General features: G+C 40.4%; 1 protein-coding gene across 6 annotated transcripts in view; it reads right to left on the reverse strand.

The window, feature by feature from the left end:
- KIF13A (kinesin family member 13A) overlaps positions 1–11809 on the reverse strand; it is a 238511-nt gene that overhangs the window by 84140 nt on the left and 142562 nt on the right. For all 6 annotated transcript variants that reach the window (XM_032140355.2, XM_058432204.1, XM_032140352.2 and 3 more), the window contains exons 7-9: positions 9347–9434; positions 7719–7853; positions 6773–6885 (exon numbers count right to left, since the gene is read on the reverse strand). In XM_032140355.2, the coding sequence (XP_031996246.1) occupies positions 6773–6885; positions 7719–7853; positions 9347–9434 (336 nt within the window). The remainder of the gene's footprint in view (positions 1–6772; positions 6886–7718; positions 7854–9346; positions 9435–11809) is intronic.

The following is an 11809-nucleotide window of genomic DNA, read 5'->3' on the forward strand; positions in this document are numbered from 1 at the left end:
TTATAAAAGGACAGTCATGTTTTAAGATAGAATTTTTTTAAAAAAAAATCTATCTATCATAATGAAGAAGTCAGGATAAAAAAAGTAAAAGAAAGTTGGGAGGGTCAAAAGCAAAATAAAAGCCACTCCAATAAATATAATCCGTGACAAAAACTGAGTTATAATTCAACTTTTTTTTTTTTCTTTTCTGCACCTTACCCTAACCTGCACTATTTCCCCTGAAACTCTGACCATCAGATTTCTTTCCTTGGGAGTGGATATGATGTACATGTTATCTGTATTGTATAGGATGGATTTCAAATATTATTTTACTTATTAGTCCAATAATCAGTTCTAAGATCATACATATAATACTTACTAAACTTTATTGGAGTTATCTGTGTAGCTATTTCTCTGCCTTTCTATTTAGACTGTGATTACCTTGAAGGCAGACGGTGTAATTTGCCATACACATTCCTCCATGCAATTACTGTGTTTCGTTTATGACTGAAAGCACTCAGTAAATACCTGCAGCGTTAATCTGAATCTAGATCCAGTGAAGACCAAAACATGGACCTCTGTTTAAAAAGGACTAATTCAATGATGGTTTTGGGATACATTGGGTGCTATTTGCTAACAGAACACTGGTTTTGCTAGAAGCAATGTGCTGGGCTAAAAACTCTATTTTCCAAAGTCCTCTCTGCAGCTTCGGGTAGCCATTAAACACAGTTCTGGCCAAGGAGATGTAGGTAAACATTACTGGGTGGGGCTTCCAAGAAAACTGTTGTTCTCCTGATAAAAGAAGGTACAAATTCAGCTGACAGAAGCCTGTGTTTTTTTGCCCTTCCTCCTTTTTCCTTCTTCCAGTTTGTCCCATAGATATGGATGTGATGTTTGGAATGGTAGAGCCATCCTGAGATCATGAGGATGACATGAACCCACATTAAAGTTAGTAGAGCTGTGTGCATTTCTGAGGTGCTGTACCAGCCTCTGGACTTCTTGTTAAATGAGAAAAATTAACTCACGTCATTGTCAGTGTAGCCGGTTTCTGTTGCCTAGAGCAGAATGCAATCCCTGGCTTTGAAATAATTAGTTGAAGCTGGGCACGGTGGCTCACGCCTGTAATACAGCACTTTTGGAGGCCGAGAGGGCAGATCACCTTAGGCCAGGAGTTTGAGACCAGCCTGGCCAACATGGTGAAACCCTATCTTTACTAAAAATACAAAACTTAACTGAGAGTGGTGGCGCACGCCTATAATCCCAGCTACTCGGGAGGCTGAGGCAGGAGAATCACTTGAACCCAGGAGATGGAGGTCACAGTGAGCCGAGATCATGCCACTGCACTCCAGCCTGGGTGACAGAGTGAGACTCCATCTCAAAAAAAAAAAAAAAAAAAAAAAAAGAAAAGAAAAGAAATAATTAGTTGAAAGATTGATGAAATAAGTGGATTTGAGTTTAGCGTTCTCCCCAGTAAGTCCTCATTCTTAACAGTAAAGGAGAAATGGAAAAGAATATGGACAGCAAATTATGAGTAAAGGACAGTACCATCACATGACAGGAGAGCAAAGAAAATGGTAATAGCTACAGTATCAGCCTCATTTCCTTTCAAATTGTTTTCCAGTGGTTAATGCCAATCATTAAACTCAATGTTCATCTAACGAGTATCATTTCCAATCTCATTTCCATTTCAACTGTTGTGGCAGAACAATAGAGTACACACTGACATTTCTGAAAATGTTAGTGTATACTTTAAAACGTTACTGTATAATTTATTGTTCTAGGGATCTTAATATATGTTAAACCTAGAATTCTGTCATCAAATAAGTCTGGGGAATGACAAGCCAAAGTTTTACAGGATTTATTACTGCAGGACGTCTCTGAGTTTTTAGCACTGTGAATCTCCAAAGAAAGGTTTTATAATTATTCTTTCTCAAAATAACTTGTCCAAGGATTCGTTTCCTTCCAAAGCCATTTGAGGAACTAGTGTTTGACAAAAATGCTTTAGGAAACCTTGGGTAACACTATCAAATTCTTCCAACGATGTGGCTACTGTGTCCCAAGGAGCAGAGTTTTGCTGTCCTTGATGCGTCTCTCACATTAAATGCAAAGATGTCTATCCAAGTTTTTAATTCACATGTATGGACTCCGTAATGTACAACTCATAAATTAAGAAGGACACCCACCCTTGAGTAATGGACAGAAGTAAGCCATTTTATTTTTCTCCCTCGATACAAATTCATGTTTTATTATTCAGGAAATACCTCTTTAGAGTGGGTCTTCTGTAAGAGAATGAACCAGAATCATGGAAAGTACTCAAGAAGAAAAAAAGGAAGACTGAGTGTATTAGTCCATTTTCATGCTGCTGATAAAGACACACCCAAGACTGGGTAATTTTTAAAAAAAAAGAGGTTTAATGGACTCACAGTTCCATGTGGCTGGGGAGGCCTCACAATCATGACAGAAGGCAAAAGGAACATCGGCAGCAGGCAAGAGAGAGAATGGGAACCAAGGAAAAGGGATTTCCCCTTATAAAACCATCAGATCTCGCGAGACTTATTCACGACCACGAGAACAGTATGAGGGAAACTGCTCCCATGATTCAATTAACTTCCACTGGGTCTCTCCCACAACACGTGGTAATTATGGAAGCTACGATTCAAGATGAGACTTTGGTGGGACACAGCCATACCATATCACCAAGTCACATGAAATACTAGAAATATCATGCTTACAAGTTACTCTATTATAACAAATTATCCTGATACAATCCCAGAAGTAACATATGAATTTCTCTAGAACAAGTGTTCAACGGAACCCACTTTTGGAGATGTTAGCTTATTGATAAGATGTTAGCTTATTAACCACAGGAATTGAAATAGGAATGAGACTGGGAACGATACCCATTAGATAAACATTGTTTGCATTTAGTGACTAGCCATTACTGAATAAAATGGAAGCATTTTCAGTGTCCGCGGGTATTAGAGAGTGCTCTATGATCCAAATGTGTTCTCAGCAAAGCTGAAGCAGCCAGACTGCAGTGACAAGGAAAAGGCTTCCTCATTCCACCTTCACTAGACAGGTAGAGCAGCAGATTGGCTTTTCAAATGTATTTCCCTGTGAAGATGGTCCACAGATGACCTATACCTCCTAAGCTCTGAACACTCCCTGGCAGTAGGCCACGCAGTGTCTTAATTCTTTAATGAAAGGAGTAACATGTGCTTAAAGGTCTTAAGAGCTTCAGGAGACATGAAGTTCCTAGATCCACAGCCCATTAAGCAGACACTGACGTTTGTGTGAAGTCCCTGACAGGCCTGCTTAAGAGGATTATTAATGCTCCATCCAAAGAAATGTAAGTGGGAGGCCGAGAGAAAGCTTAAGAACATGTCAGAGATTTCTTTAGTTCTGGAACTCAACCTTTTTTTTTTTTTTTTTCTGAGACAGCCTCCCGAGTAGCTGGGATTACAGGCGCCCACTACCACGCCCGGCTGACTTTTGTATTTTTAGTAGAGACAGGGTTTCACCATGTTGGTCAGGTTGGTCTTGAACTCCTGACCTCAAGTGATCCACCTGCCTCAGCCTCCCAAAATGCTGGGACTACAGGAGTGAGCCACTGCACCCGGCCAAGGCATACTAAATGTTTGCTAGGATTTTACTTATGTTATTCAACATCTCTAAGCATCAGTCCTTTCCTCATCTTTAAAAAGAGATAAAAATACATGTTATGAGCCTCCCAGAGTGTATAAAATGCTCTGAAAAGTATAAAGAACCCTTAAAAAGGAAGATCATATCTCATAAACTAGTAAGTAATATACACACCCATTTGTGAAAGAGACAGTATGTAAATAAGACGAGGCCAGAAGCGGTGGCTCACACCTATAACCCTAGCACTTTGGGAGGCCAAGATGGGAAAATTGCTTGAGGCCAAGAGTTTAAGACTAGCCTGGTCAACATAGCGAGGCCCCATTTCTTTAAAAAAAAAAAAAGGAAGGAAGAAAATAGAGTAAGATGTTGAGAGAATTCCATTCAATTCAACCAGTTGTTATGAAAAAAGAGCCAGTTACTAAATGATCTAAATCATGTAATCACCAAGCCTTGGAGTAATCCAGTAAGGGACACTACATAAATTCACATCCAAAATTAAGGGGGCACTATTTACATTTACTTTGGGACAAAAGTATCATCTAGATGCTGCCTGGCAAACAGAATGCACAGCCATCGCCACAAGTGTAGCCACAGTGGCTGAGCCTGGGCTCGGAGACCAACTGACTGCAACCGTTTCCAAAATCCATACTTAGAACTTGGTGACCTGGGAGACATCATTAAACTGTGCTCTGTCTTGGTTTTCTCATCTGTAAAATGGGGATAACGGACCCATGCCTTGATGCTGATATGACACTGCATATGGAGCATTCAGAATAGTGCCTGGCATTAGCAAGAGCTCAGTAAAGTTAGTGGTCATTCCACATCTAGGCCAGTCATACACACACACACACTCTGAATTCCAACAAGTTTACAGACTTCCTAGTGTGATCCCACAAGCCCCACCGGCAGGCATGGCCCAGCACTTGCAAATGAATCTCCAGGAGGTGTGGCAATCTTTTCTTTGAAACCTGCTCCTTCACACTCCCATTTCTGCCTCCCCATCCTGGTTTCTGAACTCATTCTGGCATGCAGGGCTGCAGTGCCAGTCTGGAATCTTGCGATGCCTTGTCAGGAAACACAGCAAAATCCTTTGTTATCAGAGCAGGAGACAGAATGACTGGATGATTAGCTTCCTATAGTAGTGGTCTTTCCCTGTGAGTATGGCTGTGTCCATCTGATAGAGGGGCCACTATTTTACTTCTAATTTTTAAACTTTTGTATACTAAAATAATAATGTGTTAACATCATCTTAAATGCAAGCTGTGCAAACATATTCCTGAATATATTTCCTCTTGTCACATTCTGTCCTAAACGAAACCCTAAGTTATTACAGCTCAACAGAAAAAGATTACAAGTACACACTAAACTACTTTCTGTTGAACTTGGAATCATGATAATGGTTATCCTGATTATAAAAAACAACAGCTATAACAGTTAATATTTATTCACTGCAACTAAGTGCCAGGCATTTTTCTAAGCACATTATGGTCATTTTATCCCTAACAAATCTGTGAAGTAGGTACTATTATTATTATTATTTTTTGAGATGGAGTTTCACTCTTGTTGCCCAGGCTGGAGTGCAGTGGCGCGATCTCGGCTCACTGCAACCTCTGTCTCCCAGGTTCAAGCGATTCTCCTGCCTCAGCCTACCGAGTAGCTGGGATTATAGGCGTCTGCCACCATACCTGGCTAATTTTTTGCATTTTTAGTATAGAAGGGGTTTCATCATATTATCCAGGCTGGTCTCGAACTCCTGACCTCAGGTGATCCACCCACCTCAGCCTCCCAAAGTGCTAGGATTACAGGCATGAGCCACCGTGCCTGGCTTGCTTTTATTTTTAATTGACACACAATTGTGCATATTTATGGAGTAAAGTGTGATATTTTGATGCATGTATACAATGTATAATGATCAATTTAGGGTAATTAGTAATTAGTATATCCATCACTGGCAAACAGAATGCACAGCCATCCCCACAAGTGTAGCCACAGTGGCTGAGCCTGGGCTCGGAGACCAACACATCATTTTTTTGTGTTGGGAACACTGAAAATCCACTTTCCTAGCTATTTGAAAATATACAACAAACTGTCAATTACAGTCACCCTACAGTGCTACGGAACACTAGAACTTACTCCTCCAATTTAGCTGTAATTTTGTATCCATTAACCAACCTCTCGTTATTCCCCCTGGCCTCCCCTTTCCAGCCCCTAGTAACCACTATTCTACTTTCTACTTCCATGAGATCAACTTTTTTAGCTTCCACATATGTCAGAATATGGTATTTGTGCCATTTTTGAGCAAGCTGCACCATGCAGTTTTATTTAATTAAAACTCGTACATCTTTTTTTTTTTTTTGAGACAGAGTCTCACTCTGTTGCCTAGGCTGGAGTACAGGGGAGCGATCTTGGCTCACTGCAAACTTCGCCTCCCAGATTCAAGTAATTCTCATCTCTCGGCCTCCTGAGTAGCTGGGATTACAGACGTGTGCCACCATGCCCAGCTAATTTTTGTGTTTTAGTAGAGACGGGGTAGAGATGGGTAGAAACGGGGTAGAGACCAGGTAGAGAAGGGGTTTCGTCACGTTGCCCAGGCTAGTCTTGAACTCCTGGCCTCAAGTGATCTACCCACCTTGGCCTTCCAAAATGCTGGGATTATAGTCGTGAGCCACCGCACCCAAACAAAATCCTTATACATCTTTTTTTTTCCTTTGAGATAAAGTCTCACTCTGTTGCCCAGGCTGGAGTGCAGTGGTGCAATCTTGGCTCACTGCAACCTCCACCTCCCAAATTCAAGCGATTCTCCTGCATTAGTCTCCCAACTATCTGGGGTTACAGGTGTGCGTGACTGTGCCTTTTTAGTAGAGATGGGGTTTTGCCATGTTGGCCAGGCTGGTCTCAAATTCCTGACCTCAGGTGATCTGCCCGCCTTGGCTTCCCAAAGTGCTGGGATTACAGGCATGAGCCACCATGCCTAGCCAAAAACCTCATACATCTTAATAGACACAGGTTGTTGTTGTTTTTCTTCAACTCAGTTTACTAAAGCTATACAGACTTTAAACAACCTGTGCATCAGAACCATCTGACCCTCATAATGCAACAAATCCCCCCCAGAAGGAAATCACCCAGGCTGTTCTGGGACCAGCCACCTTACTTGTTAATGTTGCTGCCTTCTTTCAGTCGCTCTCCTGCAGCTCCTGTTTTAGATACTCTTTCGCTACCCGCCAGGTCTACCAAGCTGACCTTACTGACTTTCTCCCCGGAATTCTAGTTATAGGAAACAAGAGAGAGAGAAAAAAAACTTACCAATAAAAACCACATGGATATCTACATATATGTTAGCACTATAATTGAGCAATCCATCCCACTCTCACATGGCAAATTTCTTAAGTTTTTAAACGGTCAGAAGAGTTATTTGAACTAGCAATTAATTTCATGGTTAAAATTTAAATTGGCGTAGAAATGTAGCATTTTGTTTTGCAGTTGGGTAGCAAGTACACCCAGCTTTCTGGAATACAGTCAGAAAGCTGGAGATTGTAAATGCCTATGAGGAGATATGAGGACATGAGGATTTCTGCACATTCAGGTCAAATCCTTCTTCCTTTGAAAAAAGGTTTAGGCTAAAGGTTGTGGTGTCCTCTTTAATATCCCTCAATGACTATAAAGCTGACATGTTTCCATGGGAATTTCAGCATGAAAGGATATATATTAAAAGCTGTATGGTGAGGTCATCACACTTGTTAGGGGCTTTGCACAAGAAATACAATTATTTTTCTGTTTTGTTTTTGTAGAGTCTGGGCGTTGCTATATTGTACAAGACGGTTGTGAACTTCTGGCCTCAAGCAATCCTCCTGCCTCAGACTCCCAAAAGGCTGGAATTACAGGCATGAGCCACTGTACCAGGCCAAAATCCAATTTTTTAAAAAGTCAAATATAAAGAAAGACCTAACAAATTAAATGATAAGCAAAGTAGCTCACCTAGTAAGCAGAAGAGCCAACATATAATTCTCAGCCACTGAACCCAACCATGAAAGACTTTACCTATATGGACGCTTTCAGTTCTTCCACCCACCCCCAAAATGTTCTGCCTAATCCCTCACCCCAGACTGCAGGTCATAAAGTGTCTGTGTGATTATGATGTTGAACACAGCATGGGAGCGGCTGCTTTCTTCATTCATGTTGGTAGCAGCTACGGTTCGAGACTTATTCCCCTCAGACATCAATGACTCAATATCCTAGGGGCAAAGCATAAGGAAAAGACCATAAGCAAAAACACGAGAATGCAGTCCTGCACACCAGGTATATGTATTAATTATGATTCCTCTGATGCCTTTGTCACCACCCTTCCATAGAAACCTCCCTGCCGCTCCTCCATTAAGCATGGTTTGAGCTTCCACCTCACTCAGGACTTTGTAATGTATGAAACGTTTCCCTTATTCTTTCTATTTCCCAATTGTCTTCTTTCTTGGTTGAGTCCCTATTTTCTCCTTTTTGGGTTCCTGGGGTAGCTATATTTATTGAGCACTCCGATAATCAATAATAGCAGTGAGTTGATTTAACTCTCACTCTCCTGTGCTTACCGGCCCGCTGATGCCTGCCTGTCTGCCTCCCTCCTCCAATACTGTGGCTCCTTGATGGCAGGGTTTTTTCCTTATTCCACTTTGTACGCTTGCTCCTAGAATGCCTAGAGCCTACAGGATCTTATGAAATATTTGCTAAATGAACTTGGTTTTCTTGATTTTCATACAAGGACGCTGAAGTTCATGGAGGTCAAGCAACTTTCCCCACATCCAGTAAGAGGTAGAGCTGGGATGCAAATTGAGCACCCTGGCTCCTACTAGTAAGTGACAGGATAACATCAACACTTACTTCAACCACACTGAGCTAAGAACCAGGGACCTCAGCGAAGGGGCTGAGTTAGCACCTTTAGACCAAAAAAGTATCCATTCATTTCAGAATCTAAATGTTTGTAAAATGATCACTGTGCTCTATTTCTGATTAGAGCAATTCTATATATATCTTGATTTAAATGGCTGGAGAGAATCACTGTACAGATTAGTTTTAGCCATACTAAGTCTGGGGTGATAATGGGCCAGCCACATCCCACAAACAGCACAAAGTAAGTACAGGGATTTGCTTGTTCCTTCGTGCATTCACTCATTCATTTACATTCTTTAGCAACAGAGATAGCAGTTTGTGTTATGAGATTTCCAGAGCAATCACTATAGAAATAGAAGCAGAATCTTGAGTCAGATCTTAACAAGGCATATAAGTCAAAGAGTAAATAAAGTAAAACAGGCCGGTCAATTGCAAGACGAGTGATTCAGAAAAACAGGAGAGCCAGAAGTGACAGAAACCAAGGCAGGAGACTCTGCCAAAAAGAAAGGGCTGTACTAACTGCCAAATACTATTTAGAATACCACATGTCTAGAAGGATGTCACTGGTATCATTGGGAGAACAGTTTTAACAGAGTAGTATTAGTGAAAATATGCAGCAACCTGAAAACACTGGGCCTTCCGGCCACACTGTAAAACCTTCACAACAAAGCAACTTGAAGAGTGTGATTAAAAGCCCTTTTCCTCTCTGTTTGTGGTGTGCTGATACTGCGTTTCTGAGGCCCTGAGTAGCATCATTGTGCTATAAAGCATCCACATAAAATATATTCAGTATCACTTACATACTTTGATTTATAGTCAGCTTTTAATCACATTAAAAAAAATGACTTACCTCAAAACTAGTGACAGCTAGTTGAGATAAACCATCTACATATGGCCCCAAAACTTTATGTTCTCGAACTTTAAGAGACTGTCTACTCCTGTGGGAGGGAGGAAAAAGGAATAAATGAATCAGACCAAAGCTGGAAGCTTTTCTTTCTTTTTAAGTACACGGTAACTAAGATGACAATTTCAAAAGAATTTTTAAATGACTCCTCCCCCCAACAAATCTGAAAGCTACTTTATTTGGATTAGCAAAACAATATTTCACATGAGAAATGTGTTTTATGCTCTGACTTCTATTTAAAGTATGTTACTATTTTAAACATGCTATCTCTAGTCACAAACCTTACTGGGTTAGGCTGTCAGTTATACTTTGGGGAAGGTTGGGGGAAAAGGGAACCAAAAAACATGCCAGATCAAATTAACCTTTAGGCTATTTCATAAATAAGCATATTCTCAGCAGATAATGTCTTAAAATGGTGTTTATTTTTTGAGACAGGGTCTCACTCTGTCACCCAGGCTAGAGTGCAGTAGCATGACCCTGGCTTACTACAGCCTCGACCTCCCGCCCAGGTGATTCTCCCACCTCAGCCACCCACGTAGCTGGGACTACAGGCCCATGCCACTATGCCTGGCTAATTTTTATATTTTTTGCAGAGATGTGGTTTCACTATTGTGCCCAAGCTGGTCCTGAATTTCTAGGCTCAAGCAATCCTCCAGCCTCAGCCTCCCAAAATGCTGGGACTGCAGATGTGAGCCACCACAGCCCGGTCAAAATTTTTGAATTAGTAGTAGACAGTATTAAAATGTTTAAACTTTACTTCAAGTCTGCATTGGTTTATGCTACTTCTATGCTTACACTATTTTACACAGAAAGTGAGATTATAGTACAGAGTTTGTTTATAATTACTGATGTTTGTACTATATTTAGAATTGGTTCTGCTAATGAAAATTTTGAAGCTCTTTCGAATTTTTAAATGATAAACCTGGTTTGGAACCCATTTGAACAGTTTATCAAAAGATGGCAATGTGTATGCCATCTTTTTCAGGGCATCACATATTAATCATCTTTCAAATTAAGAGTCATTGCTTAGCATCACCAATATATGGGAAAAAGGAGCAAAGAAGCATCACTGAATGCATCCCAAAGTCCTGGCACTGTTCCCTGAAGCACTTTTCAGTTATGCTGTTTAATTTCATAACATCCCTACAAAGTAGGCTTTACCACCTTTATTTTAAAGACGAAGAATTCAATGTGACAATGAGCTACTTAGATGCACACGATCCAGTACGCAGCTTACTCTGCTTGCCAGAGATTCTATAATGCTATTCGGCAGCAAGAAAAAGCAAACCTAGTATTCTATCAAGTGCCTGTGATGGTGTCCAGTATCTGAAATTCTTGTGCACTACTGGTGGGAGTAGAAATTGGTACAACCACTTTGGATAACAGTTTGCGCTATTGAATAAAATTGGAGATTCAGTATTTTGTGACTTACAATTCCACCCCTAGATGTGTTACCTAGAAACTCCCGCACCTGTACACCAGGAAACCTGTATAACAATGCTTCAGAGCAGCACTGTATTGATAAAAGCAGGAACCACACAAAAGACAGAGAAAGTGATGAATTATTGATATAATCATGCAATGAAATGCTAGACAACAGTACAAATGCATTAGCACTTCATATATAAATGAATCACGGTGGGGGGAACAAATCACCAAAAAACACATATATTATGATGTCATACAAAGTTAAAAATTATGCAAAATTACTTGTAAATTCTAAAGAAGAGGAAGAGAACGCTAAACACAAAATTCACAATAGTAGTTACCTTGGGGAGGGGTAGAAAATGGATCCAAGAGGAACATATAGTGAGCTTCACAATTATTGGTCATGTTCCATTTATTTATTTATTTATTTATTTATTTATTTATTTATTTAATTTTAGCTAGAGTACTTTTGACTAAGTCACGTTCCATTTATTAAGCCAATGTAGGTAGGCAGTTGTTTTTATTACTCTTTATGCCTTACAGGTGTTATAAATGTTCTTTTGTATGTATTAAATAGTTAATAGCTTCTTTTTTTTTTATTAATAGCTTCTTAAGAGTAAATATAAACATTTTCTTTGACTGGGTCACTTCCTTGTCACTCATAATTTTGGTCAAAATGCACCAAAGTAGTAACAGTGGTTATTATTTTGAGAAGCAGTCTCACTCTATTGCCCAGGCTGGAATGCAGTGGCACAATCTTGGCTCACCGCAACCTCTGTCTCCTGGGTTCAAGCAATTCTCCTGCCTCAGCCACCTGAGTAGCTGGGATTACAGGTGCCCAGCACCACGCCCAGCTAGTTTTTGTATCTTAGTAGAGATGGTGTTTCACCATGTTGACCAGGCTGGTCTCGAACTCCTGACCTCAAGTGATCCACCCACCTTGGCCTCCCAAAATGTTGGGATTACAGGCATGAGCCACCA

The sequence above is a fragment of the Hylobates moloch genome, unplaced genomic scaffold (assembly GCF_009828535.3).
Source record: "Hylobates moloch isolate HMO894 unplaced genomic scaffold, HMol_V3 SCAFFOLD_20, whole genome shotgun sequence".
Lineage (NCBI taxonomy): Eukaryota > Metazoa > Chordata > Mammalia > Primates > Hylobatidae > Hylobates > Hylobates moloch.